Source organism: Podarcis raffonei, chromosome 2 (assembly GCF_027172205.1).
Source record: "Podarcis raffonei isolate rPodRaf1 chromosome 2, rPodRaf1.pri, whole genome shotgun sequence".
NCBI lineage: Eukaryota > Metazoa > Chordata > Lepidosauria > Squamata > Lacertidae > Podarcis > Podarcis raffonei.
Window position 1 is genome coordinate 35,751,113 of NC_070603.1, and position 21,123 is coordinate 35,772,235.

General features: G+C 43.2%; 2 protein-coding genes across 9 annotated transcripts in view; both read left to right on the plus strand.

Moving 5' to 3' along the window:
- SAP30BP (SAP30 binding protein) overlaps window positions 1–4,439 on the plus strand; it is a 34,629-nt gene extending 30,190 nt beyond the window's left edge. For both annotated transcript variants that reach the window (XM_053375911.1, XM_053375910.1), the window contains 3 exons: window positions 330–388; window positions 1,305–1,386; window positions 2,097–4,439. In XM_053375911.1, the coding sequence (XP_053231886.1) occupies window positions 330–388; window positions 1,305–1,386; window positions 2,097–2,278 (323 nt within the window). In that variant the 3' untranslated portion in view covers window positions 2,279–4,439. The remainder of the gene's footprint in view (window positions 1–329; window positions 389–1,304; window positions 1,387–2,096) is intronic.
- Window positions 4,440–12,037: 7,598 nt separating this feature from the next.
- Window positions 12,038–21,123, plus strand: part of ITGB4 (integrin subunit beta 4) — a 66,319-nt gene continuing 57,233 nt past the window's right edge. The window contains exon 1 of one of the 7 annotated variants that reach the window (XM_053375919.1): window positions 12,038–12,146. Coding sequence is in view for 5 of the 7 variants with exons in the window: in XM_053375918.1 (XP_053231893.1) it covers window positions 12,421–12,425 (5 nt within the window). In the remaining 2 variants the exon portion in view is untranslated. Of the gene's footprint in view, window positions 12,147–12,216; window positions 12,426–13,463; window positions 13,666–21,123 lie in introns of those variants that run through there. The other 6 variants (XM_053375918.1, XM_053375922.1, XM_053375924.1 and 3 more) reach the window with 6 other exon arrangements.

The window sequence follows — 21,123 nt, forward strand, 5'->3', positions numbered from 1 at the left end:
CTATTTATCAGTACGGTGCCTTTTCTTTAAGGAGCTCAAAGCACTGTACATGGGGATCTATACCATTCCCCCCCCCCTTTATCTGAATGGGAAGAAACTAGTTGCTTGTTGGCTGTGTCCTGGGGAGAATATTTTTATTGGAAAGGGCTCTACACCGAAAATATTTTTTTGGGAAGCAGGCACACTTAAGAATCAATGCTATCAGTATCTTCTTAAGTGTTGTAGCCCTGTTGATCCTCCTGACATGGGAAGCTCTAATGTGGATTCAGAATTGCTTTGCGGTGTTGAATCTATTGAGTGTGCTCACTGTTCTGTGGTTCTATTTCCAGCGAAAGCACAGAAAATTGAAATGGACAAGCTAGAAAAGGCCAAGAAGGAGCGAACTAAGGTACCAGATTATAACTTCAAAATATAGAGAAATTATTATGATCTGTGCTCCTTCTACTGAACTTAATCCAACTGCTTAGCCACCCAATCACTAAATTTCTATTAGTCACACTGAGCAAATCAGAAATTTGCTTTTTATATGGGTTACCAGTATTCTTGAACCAAGAGCATGAGATGTTATTTGTGATACTTCACAATTTATCTGTGCATTCATGCAGAGCCACCCCATTGCTATCCATCATAAAACAGAGCAGACTAAATTAGGAGAGGCCTGAATTTGTGTACATTACCCAAATAGTTAGCAAGACATGCACACCCCTTTACATAGCAGTTTAGAGTTTCCTGGCAGCAGATATTTCTGTGGCTAACTTCTTTGTCTCCGTCATTCGGTTTGCCCCTTTTGTTTTACTTCCTGTAATAAGTGCCCAGCTCTGTGATAATGTTTTCTCTCATGATCATAGACTTGGAGACGTGTGCTCAGACTGTGGTTTCTCTGGTTGCTAGATTGTAATCTGTAATGCAGACCATATAAGTCATGCATGTAGAGACATGAATTGCAGAAGCATAAATTGTACAGTGAAGGAACGTGAGATTCTAACCACGTTATTTGAAGTATCTTATGGGATTAGAGAAGGACTAGTATTTGTCCCTCCAAAATCGCTCCATCTGAGTCTGAAGATGGAGTTGGTCCCCTTGTCTGGTGTGTGGGTGTGTACACTCACACACAAAGATTTTATTGACTACTAGCAGCTAGTTATATCTGTGTTTTCGTTTATTGAATCTCTAACTTATATAGCTGTGTGTCTTCAACAGTCAACAAAGATGTCCTGCTCATAAACCCTTTTTTGCCATGTTCATAATGCCAACAAATAGGTATCATAAGTACAGACTATGATTTGCTTTCACTTCTTTTCTAGATTGAGTTTGTAACAGGCACTAAGAAAGGAACAACAAATGCTCCCTCTACAACCACCACAACAGCCAGCACTGCAGGTGGTGGTAAGTTAAACATCCTGACTTTGCATCTTAACTCTGGAATCTTAACTCTGGAACACACAAAAGCCATGGAATCTTCATCATATGTCTCTTCCTTTTGGCATTTACTGTGAGAGAGCAAATAAACTGCAAATTATGTTTGGCACCTGAAAAGTTTGCCCCCCAAAAACTACAGGATCTGAATTTTTTTTTGATGAAAGCAGAAAACTCTGATTCTGCAGCCAATACAAACTGAGGAACTTAGAACAGAATTCATGAAACTGTAAAATTAAGTATCTTATGTAATCCTGTCTGCAGAAGTTGAGCTTTCTTACCAGAACAAGCATGCTGATAGACACTGATAGAAGTATTTTGGAAAAAAGGGGGGTAGATCACTGCCAGATTTTAATTCTGAAAGTAGATCACAGTCCCTCGGGAGTTGGCCACCCCTGGACTAGTAGAATCCTTCTCCCTGATGTACTAGACTCTCACTAATAGGGGGTTACTGATATGAAGAAATAATTCAGTTATATGCATTCTGCTACCAGAATTCTAAATTGGGACAGTCATAGGAGGGCTGTGCAACTTGCTTTTGGGAGCATGTAAGTTGGTTCTGTCAGCATGGAATGGCTGAAAGCGTCATCATTTAAGGGTTGCTCTTCAAGGAATAGTGACAAAAAGCATCTTGTCTGATCTGGGCTGCTGAAATTAATGCTTGCTTTTTACATACACAGATGCACAGAAGAGGAAAAGCAAATGGGATTCTGCCATTCCTGTGACAACAATAGCTCAACCCACCATTCTCACTACCACTGCAACACTGCCAGCTGTGGTAACCGTCACAACCAGTGCAAGCGGCTCCAAAACAACAGTGATCTCTGCAGTTGGCACCATAGTGAAAAAGGCAAAGCAATGACAAGTGCAGTGAAGAGACTGGCTATAAAGTTTTCCCCCCAGACTGCTTCATGCCAAAAGCACCACTTGCAGAAGTCAAAGGGGTAGGAGATACTCTCCTTCTGGTGCAAAAACGAAAGACTGTTTAAAAAATGGACACACAAGAAGAGGAGGAAGTGGCTATGCATAATCACAACAGATATCCGTTAAGAAGCTCTCTTTGGTGAGCTGCCCCTTACCGAGTTGCGTGCAATGAAATGTCAGTGTGTAAATATTAGTTCACTAAATGTTGTATTATAATTGTGACTGTCTTAGGATCCTTTGAACTCTGTGAAATGAGAACTTGAGCAAGAAACTACTGAAGTCAATCAGTTGCACTGTGAACCATTCAATACTGAGTAACATCTACTTGCTCTCGCTTCTCATCTCTGCCTGTAGCAATTACAGGCAGGGGTGCCTTATTCAGTTTTCCTGCAGATAATTGTAAGAGTCATAAAGAATTGATTGTATATAGGCTCAGTTTCATGCAAACCATGATAGAGACTTGTGTGGATTGCCCTTATGTCTCCCATTTAGTTTCAGTCATCTGGGGCTTGAAAGCCTGGACATTTGAAACTGCAAATCAACACTGATGTTTATGTCTAGCCGTTGGAGAGCCATTGCGCATAATTTGGACTCTACTGAGGAGAAGGAGCTTGTGAAACAGAAAGAAGCACCAAATAGTTTCTACAGATGTAAGCTGGTGCCAGATCTCATTTGTCCCCTTTAAATGTCAGTGTGCATGTTGGTGACATAGGTACCAAACTGTATAATTGCAATAATGCTGCCATTTTCACCATTCTAATGACAAAGATGCTGTTGATTTGTATAAGCTTTCTTACCTGTGTAACTGAACTTTGGAATATAAAAACATTTTTTTAAAAAAAAATTTGCTGCTTGTGTTTAATCTGCCTTCCATTCTAACTGGTAGAAGAATGTGTAACAGAGGAGGAGGGGAGAATGCTAGGGGTGTTGTTGCTATACTTTTAACTCATAGAGTCACATACAGTGGTACCTTGGTTTAAGAACAGCTTAGTTTATGAACAACTTGGATTAAGAACGCTGCAAACCCAGAAGTAGTAGGTGTTTTGGTTTGTGAACTTTGCCTTGGAAGCAGAACACGTCCCACTTCCTGTCGAGTGTGTTCCATTTGTAAATTGAGTTCCCCCGCTGCTATGGGAAAGCACGCTTTGGTTTAAGAACGCTTTGGTTTATGAAAGGCCTTCCGGAACGGATTAAGTTCATAAACCAAGGTACCACTGTACTCATAGTCATTTCTATTAACACAGCTGACTAACGTCTAAAAATTGGACATAAGGGCCCTGTTCCCACACAGTGGCCAACCAGACTTTGGGGAGGAAGTCCACAAGCGGAACATGACAGCAACAGCATTCTCCTGCTCATGATTCCCAGCAACTAATATTCAGAGGTATCAAGGCTAGCAGATTTAATTTTTAAAACGATCCAGGTTGATGGCCATCTATGGAAAATGACAGTGTAAAAGCTTAGGCCTACAAGCACAAGAAAGGTGGTGTATACTGGGAACTATGTACTGCAAAGTGCTCCAAGGGGAGGCTTCAGATGGTCAGAATGCAGCCTCTCAAGTCTTCTTGTGCACTACCTTGATTCTATCCAGAGACAGTTCATGTTACTGGTTTGAATATGTGAATGGTGTAGGCCTTTATACCTCCGCTAGCCTCTTCCCCCATGTATGTTAACATCAACAAAATGCCTTTGAAGATTACATCTGTGCACTGTTGGCACAGAAGCTCCTTACTAATGGGGCCGGTTATGGAATGAGTTCCCTAGGCATGTCTACCAGTATTCACCCCTGCAGTCTTTTCAGAAGATTCTAAACCAAAACACTCCCTGTCCCAATAGTCTGAAAAAGTGTCCCATTGATTGCAATCCTCTGCACACTTGCCTTTGAGTAAGCCCCAGCTATGCCTAAGATTGAATAATCAGTCCTCTGCTGTTGTCAGTCCTCCGTATTAACTTAGCTGCTCCTTGACTTGGGGTGGAGTTGACTTTTTAAATTTGTTTTTTCATACTTGGTTTTATTATATTGATTTTGTAAATTGCTTTGAGCAAAGAGAAGAAAGCTTGGCATGTTTTTTTATATTAAAAAAATACTTCCAGGTCAACATTCTTGCCTCTGTGCTTATCAAAACAGGAGTGAAAATAAAAAGTATGGAGATTTTGTAAAGGCTCAGAAGGGCATGCTCTGGACTGCTTTCCTTTCCACACCCCTCTTCTGAAAAATGATGCTGTTTGCGAGAGATCGTTCTGCTGAGCTTTATCATATATCCTCTGACAACTCCCTCGCTGCCCTCAAAATGAGTCAGAACTGCTGCTGCTATTGAGTCTCCTGGAGGAGACGCTTTATAGTCAGATACAGCTGCTTTCTTGCGGCTGACTAGCTGTTCCTAGTTTTCATACTGGGGTGGTATTCAACTCTCAGTGCACCCACTGAAAGGAACATTTCTTAGATCCATGTGTTAAGTCTACTTGGAATAAAACTTAGTTGAATACCACTTTTTGTTATGGTTTAACCTTCTTTTAAATCTTCGGCACAACTCTGGCTATTTTCATTGCATGCCCACAGTGAGTATGAAACTAATAGCAATTTGCTAAGATGCTGTGGCAAAGTTCCTCTCTGCCCTGCTACCCCTCCAAGTCTGTTCCAGATTATCAACTTGATGCCATGCTCTCCATGATGAAGGGAACCCTCTGGAAAGAGACCACACCTGCTGTAAAATGTAAGAAGTGGGTCCTAAGACCCTTAATCCTGCTCCTTAAAATACAATCTGAACAAAATTGGTGAAGCAGCAAAGAGTTTATTGAATACATACGTTCTTGCAAGAGCGGGTGTTCAAAGTAGGCACACCCAAAACTGACAAAGCATAAGCTTATATCCCCTATACCCAAAGCGCAACTTCCCTTCCTTGTCTCCCCATTAGCTGGGTATTAAAAGGTTTACAGCCTATCACAACCCCCTAATTTTCCTACTAACATTCCTGCCCTTGTTGACATCCATTCCTCAGATTTCGACAACCACCACTTCTGTTTACCGTATTCCTTATTTGGTCTATGTTTTCTATGCATTTACATACTGACGCGAGCGACAGAGCCAAACCTGACCACTAGTCCCAGCTGCAAGCATTCTAACCACAAGCTGTTTTTAGTTCCAGCATTGTGACTTATGTGAAAAAGCAACATCCTCATTCCTCACACCTGCATTCCTTGTAGGCATGTTCTAAGCCTAGTGAGCCATTGGGGGAGATCTATTGATCATGGAAACTACATGCTTCACAGGCAAATTGGCTCTGATTCTATCTCTGACATCTCCAGGTAGTGGGAAATTTCCTGTTTGAAACCCTGGAGAGCTGCTGCCAGTCAGAATTGACGCTACTGAGCTAGAGAGGCCAAAAGTCTTGACTTTGAGTAAGGCAGCTTTCACTGATCCTGTAAGTCAGAGCAAACTAACACCAAAGGAACTGCCTCTCCCTACTGCTGTTTACTCCTGACATGTATTGTTTTCAGCCTTCTGTAAGCTAGGGTTATATATTCAACTAATTTTTACTGAGAAGTTGAAATAAATGGTCATGGCTAACTTAGGTCCATTAGTTTCAATGGGCCTACTCTGAGTAAAAGTAAGTTGAATACAACCTTTAGTGTCTGAACCTTCTTTTCCTCTAGAAACACCCTTCCTTGGCATGCTAGAACAGCTCCCATGCGCTGCAGTTCTCAAAGCTACACAGTGGAAGCAGCAGCAGCACACACCCATAGCCTCCAGGTTCACCATTTGGAGCTTGTAAGGTGGGGTTGGTAAAGTTTGTTATGTTTACCTCTGCAATAAGTCCACCTGAAGGCTCAAGGAAAAGTCTAAAAGCTTTCTGTGAGGTGTGAAACTGCTAAATGGAAACCAAGTTGTCGCTCTGTCACATCAATGGCACTAATCAAACCATTCCTGTGATATGCATTTAAAAAAGCACATTGCATTGGCTCCTCTTGCTGGTGGGGAAAAGACTGCAGTTTCCCAGCAATAAAGCCATTTTAAGTAGTGGGATAATGCAATGTCCTTGAATTTCTTTGAAGTCAGAGATCATTCCTACGTGACAAATTGGCAGAAACAGTGTTTATTATTACAAACTGATCATCTGCAAAGGTCTTTAGGATAAGTGTATCTTAGTTCTTAGGAAAAGCAATCTATACAAGTTCAAAGGCATTCTCTTTATCAGGAACTCTGATTATCATTTTTAAAAAAGAAAAGCTTTGGGACAAGCCCTTGGCTCAGCTTCAGCCCACCTGTGGAACACAAGAAGTGTTCTTCAGTATGGGGTGCCGCGAAAGAGTTTCCTGAGCCACTGTTACAATTGCATACAAAAAACTGGCCCATGGGGGGAAGCAACTAGAAACACTGCCATATAAGCAGGCACGCAAATTTAAAGAAATGGGAGGGGGGGTGCATGTGTGTGTCTGACTTAAACAAAAAGTCTTGCAAGGACAGTTTTCAACTGAAGCCAGAATATTCAGTAAATAGACATTGGGACTACATTGGTGCCTCACATTAACTACTTAATTCGTTCCGGAGGTCCGTTCTTAACCTGAAACTGTTCTTAACCTGAAGCAAAGTTCTTAACCCGAGGTACTATTTCTGGGTTAGCAGAGTCTGTAACCTGAAGCATCTGTAACCTGAAGCGTATGTAACCCGAGGTACCACTGTACATGTTCAAACTACACAGTGTTGGATAACCTCAGCCAGACTGGTGTCTGCTTATCAGCTCCTAAGTTTTCTGGGGATGTAGCAACTGTAACAGCAGGAAGAACGAAAGCTTAACCTTGCCTGTTGTTCTACCCCACCCTCCTCCAGACAGGGTTTCAATATTGGTCTAGAACCTGGTGAGGACGAAAGTGCCAAGCCACAGATGTTTCAGGAGGAGGAGTTATGCATCAACACATGCAAAGACACCCCATAACGCCACTGCATGTCAGACAAATGTTACATGCAGCTGTGTTACAAATTTGACAACCTTTATTGAAGATTTCGCTAAATGACTCGACATAAGAACAGCTATATTGTTTGGCCACCTTAGATTCATGTCAGAATATCTGCAGCAATGTTGATCCTCCTTGGGAGGGAAGAAACGTGCAAAAATACTTAATACAAAACAAACTACAGAACCCTTTTCGCAGGGAGGGAGAACATTTGCTACTGGGATCAGCCACAGCAAACTGTGGCCAACATCTATTCCCATTTTATTAGTGGAACTGAGGCTGCAAAGCAGCTGTTCAACCAAATCTCATGTGGGGTGTGAGAGCCATTATTTTATTTATTGGATATTATTTATTAAAAACATTTTCAGCCCAGTTTTCAATAAAATATTGTCCAGGTGACTTCAACATGTCAATAAACAGTAAAACAGATGATGATGAAGCAGCAGCTGAAAGCACTTCAAGTCTCTAAGGGTATGTGCACATCAGAGACTTAAAATACAGCAATGTTGTTTTCACCACCTATGTTTCAAGCCACACTAGCTCTACACACCAGATTGCTCTACACACCCCATGGCATTGCATGATTCCCCCCCTGTACCTGGAACATCCCGAGCTCCTATTCAAGGAAGCTGTAATTGGTGCATGTGCAACAGCTGTCTGAACTGTATGCACCTCAGCTTAACCACGACGTGTTTTCAAATCAGGGAAAACACAGTGAACAGGAGTATTTCTCGAGAAACTACAAGATACAGATAGACTGTGACTAATGTCATGTGTACTTGGCTTCAAACACCAGTGGTAGGAATGCACTGGAAGCAGAATAAATGGTAATGTGCACGTATTCTAAGGCTGTCCAGTTCTATACATGCTTAAGGGGAGAAAGGTTCAGAAATAATGAATGAATGACTATGAAAATAATGTCATACCGATGCCTAAAAAAAGGCTGCTCTGGAATAAGGGGGTACGACCCTAAGAAGGACTGAGGTGCCTCTCTTCTCTGCACAAGATTGCAGCCTAAGTGCCTGCTTCAGGTAAATAAAAACAAATAAACTTCAGCCCCTGTGCTAACACATCAGGCGTAGTTTCTGTCTCTTGACTGCTGTCCCTAAAGGGCAGGGATCTTTTCCTACACTCACATGGAATCCTGAACATTGACAATGCGTATGGAAGCCAGCACATCAACAGAGATTTCCAACAAAGGAACTCCAGAAATCCACAATGTTCAGAATTACTTGATGCAAATAATGTTGGGGTTTCTGTATTCCAGCCTTGTGCACAAGTGTTTTCTAAACTGGTGGTTCCGTAAAAGGTCTACTAAACCTAGCAGTGAGATTTTGTGTCTCTTCAAGTTGGTCCTACCCTCTCCAGCATCCCTTTCTGATGTGCAATCCTTGCTATTTCTGCTGCCCTTTGACAAAACTCTTATACCAATAGGTCCGTGGACACAGTGAGGTTCAAACTCAAGCTTCCTAGATCCATTTCTGTTGCATTGGGTGGGATCCAAACTTGTTCTGAGAATGCAAGGATTTTACACTTATGCAACAGAACTTCCCACCACCCTCTCTTCATGCACATCTCGCACCCTCCCCAAATCTGCACCAGAGGGCTGAAATTGGGTTGGGTGAGGGAGTTCCTGCCATAGCCATTGCCTCCTCTCGCATACACTGAAAATAAATCCAGTGAAATTAAGTTAGGTGTCTTAATAAATAGATCACCTTGACACATGCATGTTAAAGTAAACATTCCCTGTGGATATTGTGATAGGAATTTTATGGTCTTAGATATATGGCAATGTTCATAACCACACGTACATAGAACAGCACAGGAAAGCCAACCTGGAACCATTTTGATTCCTAAACTGAGCAAATGTTTCTCTGCATGGTCAAAATGGAAAAGCCTCCCCATTGTCTCTTCCTTCACAAATCCTGTCTTAATCTGTGTTTGAATAAGGGTGTGAGCCTTATCATTACAAAAGACTGCCCAGGCTCCCCAAGAAATCCAATCAAGTAACCTGCCAGACAGGAAATAAACAAAGCGACAGGAGAAAACAACATGCAAATTTTCTGTTTTAGACCGCCTTATCTGAGGGGTGGTCTTAGGTTACACCCCTTCTGTGATGAATGCATAATGTTTCTGGGGGTGGTCTGGATCTAGAGGATGGGAATTTCAAAAGTCTTTATAAGCCCTTGCACAGCATTTTTTGGGGGTCCTCTTCCTCTCCTGCATGTGAGGGGAGTACCCTGTTGCAACAGATCAATAAAGATCAAGCTTACTAGCTGCTTTGCTTCTCAATATTCTCTGGTTGACCTCTGTTATTTTCTCCTACCAATAGGGAACCTATGTAAGGACTCTAAATGGGCTCTTGGATACCCCATAAGGGAAAAGGGCATATTTTTATTTACAACAATATTCTGCCTTATTAATTGGTGCAAGCAGTTTCACTGTCACTAAATCCAGAGGAATATGGTGAGGAGGTGAAGGATTATTTGTTATGAGGTGGTCAGCCATCTGGTAGCAAATGTTTTGTGTTGCTGTTGTTTTTTTTAAAAAAATCTATTAAAGATTTTATTGGTTACAAAAGTATGTGCATTGTCTCTCTTGGTATTTTCTTTCCACAGAGTCTTTTCTACAGATCAGTTACATTCGGTGTGAGACATTAGTGTTGTATACAGTATAACAAGAATAGGCAATCTCCGGCCCTCCAGATGTTTGGGACTACAATTCCCATCATCCCTAACCACTGGTCCTGTTAGCTAGGGGTGATGGGAATTGTAGTCCCAAACATCTAGAGGGCCAGAGTTTGCCTATGCCAAGAGAGAGGGGAGAGAAGGAGAGGGGGGTGGGGTGGTAAAACGTACATTCTTTTACTTAATGTATGTGTGGGGTTTTTGTAAGGCATGCTTTTAACAGTAAGCTCCCACCCTGATTATCAGTGCGATGGATCCTAACAATGGGTTGGCAGTGGCATCCTTCTCTATTATTTACATTTGTATTGTCTAGAGCAGGAGTGAGCAGACTTCAAGCTTGTGGATCTACTTTGTGTGTTGTTTTTTTCTTGGATGGGAGAGAAATTTGTCTCAGTTTGCATTTAAAAACTTGCCTAATTCGCTTTCTCCAAAACAATATGTGAACTGAAACACAGCCATCCTTCAAAATCCACACACCTAATTTTACAGTGCAGTTCTCTAGCCAGGTAATAATGTGTACAAAAATATGCATATACCAGGGTAATGTGCAACATGATAGCTTAGAAATAGTGGTGGACAAACATTTAGAACTAAGGAAGATGACACCTCTGAGTTTATTCCAGCCCAGGTATTTATTTTCATTACCAGAAGTGAGTTCACTGACCTTTTACACAAAAATCAATTCCTGGTTCCCTTTAAGTTTTGCTCATTTCACATCTCAGTTTGGGGTGGGGGGTGGGAGTTGTTCCTATTGTTAAGCCATCTGGAGTCAAAAATATCTTGCTTATCTACTGCAAATTACCTAGAGATCTACAGGTAGATACTGATCTAGATTCTGTTCACCCTAAACCTTTGGAACTTGGAGCACAGTTTGGCATGTGAAATACATCTATGTAGCCTTCTGGTCTTGAAAAACCCATAGGGCGCACAGCTAGGAACCAGCCTACTGATGAAATAAGGGCCTAGTTTGAAAGCCTTTTAAATGCTTTCTAAATTATGAGACGCACATAGTAGCAGCTGGGGAAAAGTACAAAGCAGCCTCTCTCCCTTAATTCCCAACCATAGCTGCATCTTTGTTTACACATTGCAAATTAGCCTGGGGTGGACTTTTATTAGGGCAAATCACAGGATGTAAAAAAGATGACCACTTCTTGCATGATCCCCACTTAAAACACATCTCGTGGCTTAGGGCTTGGAAGAGCCAGCTCTGTACTGACCAACTGCACAAACAGGATTGTGCTTTCAAGTCACCAGTTAGCGGAATTAGGCTTATGTGTAATAAGACTTGGGAAGCTGTGGGCTTTAGTCTGGGGGTACTTAATCTAGAGATGGTGGGGTCCAATTGTTCTTTCACCTATTTGAGGTACAAACAGAGGATGCCGGTCATTAAGCTTTTGTCTGGCAGCGAAGGAAATAGGGAGCTGGAGCTTGTTGATACAGCAGGAACTTTACTGGCCTTTCCTCAGGGGGCTGTGCAGGGCTCAAATACCAAAACACAATGCTCTCTTGACTTCCACAGCGTAGGACGTTTGGAGGGCCAAGCTCTAAAGAGACAGAAAACTGGGTTGGGGGGAAAAGGGACTTCAAAGCAGCAATCCAGCCAATTTTCTTTCATGTGTGTGCGTGGATGAAACACTGAAAGACTGGAGCGAATCGTCTTGTGGCACCATCAAGCTTATCAGATTTGTTTTCCTTCCCCTGCTATCTAACAACCCATTTTGCAAATCTTCGTTGCAGACGTTCAGCGGGGTTGGGCTCTGTCTCACTCTTAGCGTCAACCCCTTTTCCTGTGGGTGGGAGCATTTTTCCCCCCCTCGAGAAAAGAGCATGTGTTTGGGAAGAAAGGAGTGCAGGCTTGGCTGCCCGAGCTGTTCTTGCCCATACAGGTGTGCGTAACTCACAGGCATGCCAGACAGACCTGAGTCACGGACAGCCACCCCTCCTCCCCTCTGTGCGCACACCTGAGCTAAAATAAAACTGTCTCTTCAGACTCCACTTGCCTGAGAGCTGTTCCCATTACTGCTCTGCAACTCTTCCATATGCTCTTGGTGAAAGAAAGGCAGCCAGAGGGTGCTAAAAAGCAGAAGTAAAGAGAGAGGAGAGAGAGAGAGAGAGAAGGTAGAAGTCAACAGCATTTGATCAGAAGGAACCAGGAGCCCTGCAAAGGTATGTCACATCCACCAGTTCCTTCTTCCTGCCTTCCTTCCTGAGGATTTCCATTTGGCATCTAAAATAAAAACAGGAGTTGGGGGAGCTGGGGGCGGGGGAAGAGTCAGGAAAAAACCACCACTTTCATTTGGAAATGGCAATGAAGCAGTGAATTCCTCCCTCCGCACCCCGCACAACTCTTGCCTCTAGAGGAATTTCTTGGCTTGGTGTGTGGGTGCCTGCTACTTGGATTGTTGCACAGGATTTGGACTTTGAATCAGACCCAGCACTAATGAGGTTTGTGGAATTAATTCATGTCTGTGCTCAGCCACTGGGCTTCCTTTATTTTTATTTTTTTGCCTATCGATTAACCAGAGAGACGTTAAATGAAGCGTAGGGCTTCTCACCCAGGTAGGCACTAGGCAATTTAGGACATTGTGTGTTCATGTATACTTTCAAAAAGTTTGTAATGTGCTTTCTCTTCTCTTTGCGCCGCTTGAACCTGGCACAAGTTGTTGATCAGCCAGTTTGATGTTGCAGAGCCAGGCAAGTTTTTTCCTTCTTCCTGGAGATTCGTTTGTTTGAACAACAACCATACAAAAAAGCTGTGCCGTATCTGTAATTCATTCACACATGCCACCAGCACTGGTATGCAACTTGTAGTATGAAATAATGGACAGTTTCTAGGCAGATGTTCAGTTTGTGGATACTATCCTAGCATGTTGATGCAAATGACTGAAGAGGCTTAACCTGTTTAATGCCTACCTGTCATGCAGCTATTAAATTTGTTAAAGGCATAGGAGCACTTATAGGGGTGGGCTGGGGAGATGACAGAAGCTGTGCTTTTGTAAGATGAATCATTTATTAAAGTCTGGGACGATGGACACATACTCAAGCTTCTTATCTAGATAGGAGTTTGTATTTCAGACTAAGAATGTTTAAACAGTGTTGTGATGTGATTTCTGTTTAACTGAAAATAAAACATTTGTCCTGATTGCAGATTCTGATGTAGCATATCCAGGAAAGGAAGGCAAATGTGAGGGATGGAATAAGGCAGGGAAATGGTGTGAACGAGGTTTTGTGAAGGACTGTCTGAATGCGAGAGACAGCTCGGAACAGAATAAGCAGGAAGCGTGATAGAACGACAAATAAGATGGAATTATATGTGATGACAGGAGAGTAGAGTGGCTGTCAGAGAATGGGTTACAGCAGGCCCCCCCAAACTCGGCCCTCCAGATGTTTTGGGACTACAACTCCCATCATCCCTAGCTAACAGGACCAGTGGTCAGGGATGGTGGGAATTGTGAGGCAGACACCCTATTGTGAGGCAGACAGTTCTCCTACGATTTCACCAAGATCTGCTTCCCTGCAATTTCCACTCATTCGTTTTAGTCCTGCCTTCTGGAGCCACAGAGAACAAGTCTGCTCCACTAAACACCCCGCCAGATTAGTGAGCTTGGCGTCCAGGCTGGGGATCCATTTTAAATCTCAAAAGAGGGCCGAGCAAGATCCAGCAGGGTCCAAATGATTGTTAATGGTTAGATTTTTCTTTCTTTCTTCTTTTTAAAGGGCAAATAGGCAGTGTTTCATTTTTCCCTGAAGAAAAGGGATTTCTGCATTTGCCATTGATATAATAATGCACAAGCCCATTTAGCTTTTAACAGCAGAGTTTCAGCAAACCGGGGAACAGCTTGCCTGTGGGTAAGAATGCAAGGAAAGAGAGAACTGGCCTCTCGCCTCTGTAAATGGCAACCAACACCTCCCTTTGTATGTTAAAACACATCTTTCACGTGGGGCTCTGTGCACTCCATACAGCCCACTGCAAAATGTTTTCTAGCCAATGTGTACCCTGTGACTTGTGATAGGAAGGCTAAGTCATGAGAGTGTAATCACCTGGAAAGAAAGAAAAAGAGAGCTAGCAGATGGAAAGGACATTCATGAAGTGGTGATACAGGACTAAACAGATAGCTGAGCACTGGGTAAAGGGAACAAGGACAATGGTGTTAAGCTGAGCTAAATCCTCAGGTGTTCAGGGTTTTCTGCTGCGTATATTACAAGAGGAAGAAAGAGGCTTACCTCTTAAATATCCCTCATTGTGCTGGTTGTTCCCCACTGGTTCTTCCATTTTATCAAGATTTCCTGCCATCCATTGTTGGCAATACATAGTACTGCCTGTCCGTGCTTCCTCAAGCAGGCTGGTCTTTGCCAAATGTGTCGTGTGTAGCTTAACTGATGGGGTGAGGCTGAAGCCCAGAATTCCCCCCTGAAAGAGATCAAACCATGGAGAGGCAGCAGGAATCTAGTGAAAAGGTTGCAACTGCTCAAAATAATAGCATGCCTGGCAGAACCTTTTGTAGCAGACACTAAGAATGGAAACAGAAAGCAGAGATTTGCTCCAGGTTAATGAGTTTTCAAGGCCCAAACAGCTTATCGTTTGCTTTAGAGACCACTGGTCTCAGTTCTGGTCTACGCTATCTCCTCTTAGTGCTTCAGATGTATACAATGCTGTGGTGCCATAAAACTACTGCTACTGTAGTTCTGTTTGGGGTGGAGTATTTAGCACATGTTTGTAGAGTTCCTTGCACAGGCTTCTCTCTCTGCAAGAAATTCTGAGGATGTAGCTATACCCTGCTGCCATGCAGCCTCATTCAGAAAGATGGCAGAGGGTGGTAGCAAAATATCTAGTAGCGATACCTGTTACAGGTACTTCTTTACTGTTGTGTACTTAAAATTATACCTTATACTTGAAGATATCCTCTATCGGCCTTTCCCAATTTTTTGCATCTTTCTTTTAAGATTTTATTATGAATTATTACCAAAGTGGAAATTGTTCAGTTTGGTTCTGGGGTGTTTTATTTATTGGGGAAGGCTGCTTGACATGTATCTACTATGGCGACAAAAGCTTATTCTTCTTCTTCTTTAGTGTCTTCTTTAATGTAACTTCAAACTACTGTATTTTACAAATATAAGCTGAGAATTGAACTTCTGCAAAACGACTCACACCAGAAATTAGAAATTAAGTTCTGGAATAATTGACTGTCCTTAAGTAGACAAGACTTCTGGTTCCCCCAATTGACTGTTCTCCCTTCTGATCTTAGAACTGTTTAGTATAGTAAATGAAGTTCTTCTCCGTGAATGCCCAAATTCTTCTTCGTGTGTTCAGATGATGCCAACTGGACCCAGAGTTTGAATTGGAGTCCAACAACTTCTAAAGGGTCACAGGTGCCTCACTGCTTTTTTACAAGGAGGTTGTGTAAGAGCTGAACTTCTAAGTCAGACAAGACATATTTGTGTGAAGGGCGACTGTGTATAGATGTGATGTGATGAATGAGAGGCCTGTTTTGTTTTTTGTCTCTGGTGAGAGGGAATAACCAGGAACCAGCTTGTCTGCGACTCAGCCAAAAGTTGTGATATCGACCATTTGGGCAATCTGACATGCCTTCCGTTTTGCTATCTGTATGCCTGCAGTCTTTCTATCGCTATCTCTCAAGCTGCTCCCTTCTCCTCCTTTAAGCCAAATTCTTCTAGGAAACCTTTCTTTCCTGGGTCATTATAACCCCAGTTTCCGCCCCCCCTCCCCACCCAGTACTTCCTCATATTGGTTAACCTTTCTCTTATCCTCTGATTCAAGCCCTGCCCTTTTTCTCACCTTTGCAACATTACTGTACAGTGGTACCTCGGGTTAAGAACTTAATACGTTCTGGAGGTCCGTTCTTAACCTGAAGCACCACTTTAGCTAATGGGCCCCCCCCTGCCGCTGCACCGCTGCCATACGATTTCTTTTTTCATCCTGAAGCAAAGTTCTTAACCCAAGGTACTATTTCTGGGTTAGCAGAGTCTGTAAACTGATGCGTCTGTAACAGTGGTACCTCGGGTTACATACACTTCAGGTTACATATGCTTTGCCACCCTCAACACATGTATTGCTTCTGCAACAATTGGCCAAGATGCTCGGATCCTTCAAAGTTCAAGTGTTGGAGATGTTCCCAAAATACACGTAGACAGCCATGGGTGTAGCCAGGATTTTTTTTTGGGGGGGGGGACAGCCAAAGTTGTGAAGCTTTTTTTAGGGGATACTAAAAAGAGGACATTACGGGGAGCGGCCTTTTTCAATGCTTTTCAATTATTTTTGTGGGGGGCAGCCACTACTGTGTGTAGAGGGAGGTAAGCCAAATGGGCAGGCTGGTACCTTTATTGGGCCAACGTCTGTTGACGTAAACATGTGCAATCTTCTATATTTCACAAAACATCTACCTCTGCATTCTACTTGAGCGAAAGCTTTGTGTAAGCCCGGAAATCTTGCATTATTCTTTCACCAACTACCAAAGGGGGTTGGGTTGTGGGGGACCTTATCTGTTTTGATTTTTACATACAGTGTCTGTGCTTATAGCCTCTCCTATCACGAGGTTTCAGGATCGTGGGTTGTCTGAAACAGCCAATCAGAGAGAGTTAGGAAGTTGATTATTAGCATTACATAAGACTCAAGAAGCAACATCAAGCTGCTGGACCAAAAGGCTGAGAGAACTTGCATTCCGCCAGTTCTGTGCTTTGTACCTGAGTTTTCGGGGATGAAGAGGAAGGTTTGTGGGCCTTGCGAAAACAGGATTCTGGAAGGGTGTGCGCAAAAAAGAAAAAGCCACCACAGAGACAGAAAGCAGCCCACAGACAGACAGAGAGGGGAGGGGAGCAAACACAGAGTCCTTTCATATCTTCTGGGGTTTGAGTATAACAAAAGAGCTGTTGTATCATTTGCTTGCAGTTGCACTGGATGATTCTTGCAGGGCACAAGAAAGAGTTCATCTTCCAGTATCACACAAGCTTAAGGGCTGCCATCAAGGGACAAAAACCTAGACACTCTCCTGAATGTACAAGTGTGGGGGTGGGGATAAGAGAAAGCGCTCACTTCTTATCTCTCTCCCCCCCCCACACACACACTTTCTCCTTTCCCCCAGTCTTTCAGCATTGTGTCAGAGGTTTCACATAAACAACAGATTGATTGTTTGTTGCATTTTTATATCGCTCTTCTTACTACATGCAGCTTAGGGTAATGTTCAGTAATGTTCAAACAACATCCAGTCTATTGAAATGCAGGCATAAAAATATGTTAGAAAATCCTCCAATGAACCATAGCATGGAATCTCAGCATCACCAAGTATATAGCCAGGTGCTGAACACCATTATCCCACAAAAGCTTGGGTGAAGAAGTAGGTCTTCAGTTGATGCCCGAACTTTAAAATCAAAGAGGAGAACTGGAGTTCCAAGGGAAAGGAGTTTCACAATAAGGGTGCCACCAAAAAAAAGGCTCTGTCTTGTGTCCGCAAGCAATAAACCTTAGCAGGGACTTTACATAAATGTTAATGTAACTGATGATGTCACAGACTACAGACTGCTGCAATATGAACTTCCTCATTTTAGCCTAGCCTCGCCTAGCCTATGAAGCAGCCTTTGTAGACCACACTTAGCTCAGTATTGTTATACACTAACTAGAGGTGTTTTCCGGCCTTACCTGGATATGCCGGAAATTGAATGCAAGGTGTGTGCTCTGCTAGTAAGCTATGGCCACTGCCTCCTGGATGGTGGCATTTTCTCTTTAACTACAGAGTGAGTGCCGACAGGAAGGAGCCTGCACTTTGGACTCTTGCAAAAGCCTCGCCCTGGTCTCCCGGAAGAAGTGAAAGTTATTAAGAAAAGCTACATGTCTAGAGTTTTATTGCTTTCTAATCTCAATTATGTTCCTTAGCTCATTATGGCTCAGTTGGGTAGCACAGGGCTTACAAACCTTTTCATAGTGTCCTTAAAAACAAACAAACAAAAAATGCCTAAGCCAGGGGTACACTTGCAAACTGAAATAACTGTTGTGGGCGCCACACACACAATTTAACTTACCCCTCTCCAGTTGTACCCTTCCCCACCTTGAAATTGCCTCCTTCATCGCAGGAACCTTCTATTACAATGGTACCTCGGGTTACATACGCTTCAGGTTACAGACTCTGCTAACCCAGAAATAGTACCTCGGGTTAAGAACTTTGCTTCAGGATGAGAACAGAAATCGTGCTCCGGCAGCGCAGCAGCAGTAGGAGGCCCCGTTAGTGCTTCAGGTTAAGAACAGTTTCAGGTTAAGAACGGACCTCCGGAACGAATAAAGTACTTAACCCGAGGTACCACTGTACTTTCATGGACAGCTTCTTTCAAGCCTAATTTCAGCAGGTGGCAGAGAAAGGGAATGGACACTGTGGGCATTAAGGAAGGCTTCTTTGCCCCCACGAGCACCCATTGTAAATTCATGGTTTAGGTTAACTAAACAGAATTTACTCTTTCACATTCTGTCTAGAATATTAGGTGAGGAATGTCAAGATTCTAAAGCTGCACTCCAGTGACAACCGTAATAAATTACCTAGCCCAAGCTTATACTGGTGAGGAAAAATCTAATGAACCCTTTCAAGTGGAAGCCCTCCACAAGGGCTTCCACTTTTGTAATGGGGCTTTCTTCCTGCGCCAGCAAGAACAGGACATGGGGAGGGGAGGGGAATCGTTCTGTCCAGCAAGCTGATGTGCTTGTGCAAGCGGAACATGTAGCATAGCTCAATGTTGAATTCCACCCCTTGTTAGTACCCATTTGATCTTTCAAGATGTGTACCTATGCTAGTGGCAAGCGATTTCTTTAAAGAGTTTTCTTATTCTTATGGAGTATTTAGAACAGACCCAGAGCCTGAGAGAAAACATGACGAAAGCAAAATTCAAAACATTCCTTAGATGGAATTGCTCTTCCTTATTAAACTTCTGCCTTCCTCTTTTCTTTTCGTTTTGCCCTGAGGCTGACAGGTGATTTGAACTTCCAAGTATATTGTTGGATTTGTAACTATATAGCTGAAATCATTCTTGAAATGCCCAGGGTATTTTTCCTGTTGACTGTAGACGTTCTCCTCAGCACAAGGATGCAACTTTAAATTGTGAAAACTGTGGCATATACAGTGGTACCTCGGGTTACATACGCTTCAGGTTACATACGCTTCAGGTTACAGACGCTTCAGGTTGCAGACTCTGCTAACCCAGAAACAGTACCTCAGGTTAAGAACTTTGCTTCAGGAAGAGAACAGAAATCGTGCTCCAGTGGCGCGGCGGCAGCGGGAGGCCCCATTAGCTAAAGTGGTGCTTCAGGTTAAGAACAGTTTCAGGTTAAGAACAGACCTCCGGAACGAATTAAATACTTGACCTGAGGTACCACTGTACAGTACATCCAAGAGCTCTACCGCTGTTTGTGAGAAGGATGCCAAAGATTGCAGGGGGTGGGGGTGGGGGCTGGAAAATGCACCTCTCAGTTGCATAACCCAATATTGTAGGCAACTGCCCTTGAGGAGGCATGCTTTCATATGCCATATTAGGGGCTTTTCCTTTTGTTTGTTTTACTCAGAGGAGGGAGTGATATTGAAACCATCACTATGATTAAAAGTTGACAGCAGCAGAACAGCAGGAGGTGAGGGCCATACAAGAGATGTAAACACAAGGTAGCCACACAGAGAGCCATTGTCCTGAACAATTTACAGTTTAAGAATTGAGAGATTGTTAACGCCACGCACTCAAGCTTCCAACGGTTCTGTTGTGCAGCAAGGGCAAACATTTATTCAGTACTACTGATCGCTTACATCCCCTGAAAGCAAAATTCACACACACAAACTTTGTACGATTTGGCATTCATCCAAGGCATTAAATAACTTATTCTCTCCTCTTAACGGTCGCTTCCTCTCTTTCCCCTGAACAATCTGGGACACCTTCATTCCTCTGCTGTTTCCAAGCACATAAATATCCATAGAGCTTCAGGAATGGCCTTAGTGATTTGCTTTGTTTTGTTTCCCAAGATTTAAAAAAATAAAAGAAGCAAAGTTGCTCCCTCACACTGATTTAATCACCTTCTCCTAAACTCCATGCCAACTCCAGACTCCTGCTCCTGGTTTCCCTCCTTCTCCAGTACTGAGGTAATGTCTCCAAGGTGACACTGGATTTGCATACTGAGTGCAGGCTTTCTGTGTTAGTGTCCCAGAGTTGATAATATAGGTTTAGGGATAGAATAACTGTTGTGGGGAAACTGCAAGCAGGTTGCCCTACCATTAGTGAGGCAGCCACCTAAGGTGCTGAATGCCAGGGCAGGGGGAGGCGGGGAGAAGTAGCAAGGTGTTGAAGGACAGCACTGTGTGTGGCAGGTGGCCTACCCTGTGCCCCCTAAACTAGCCTGCTGTCCTCAAGATGCGGCAAAGGACATTGTCCAGTAGACAACGAAATAAGATTCAACTTGGAATGGAGGATGGGGGCAACTTGTCCTTCACCTCAGGCAACAAAGTACCTTGGTATGCCCCGCGGAGGACCTTAAGATCCACAAATGACAATATTTTGGAGGTCCCAAGTCACAAGGTGGTTAGATTGGTCTCAACTAGGGCCAAGCACTTTTCAGTACTGGCCCCAACTTGGTGGAACGCTCTGTCACAAGAGACTAGGGGCCCTGTGGGACTTGACATCTTTCCACAGGGCCTGCAAGACAGAGCTGTTCTGCCAGGCCTTTGATTTGGACTCAGTCTGACCCTTATGTTTCCCTCCCCTTATGGTTTTGATCTATGGGCTACTTTTAAAATGAGGCTGCATTTTAAATTGCATTTTAGCCTGTATTTTAAATTGGTTTTACCCACCCCCCACCCCTATTATGTTTTTACTGTAATTTGTACTGTTGTTAGCCGCCCTGAGCCAGGCTCTGGCCGGGGAGGGTGGGGTATATAATAAAATGTATTATTATTTATTATTATTACCTTGGGCCAGTGCTACTGCACACAGCACAGGCTTTGGGAAGAAGGCTGGAGGACTCTAGGTCCCTGTCAGAGCCTTCATGCCTCCTTCTCAAAGTACAATGCCTCCTTACCCGGCTTTGGGTAGGCAGTGTAAGGGCTGCAGTGAGGAGGTTGTCAAATGTTGCCAAGGGCCACCAAAAAAAGCCTTGAGGGCCGCATGC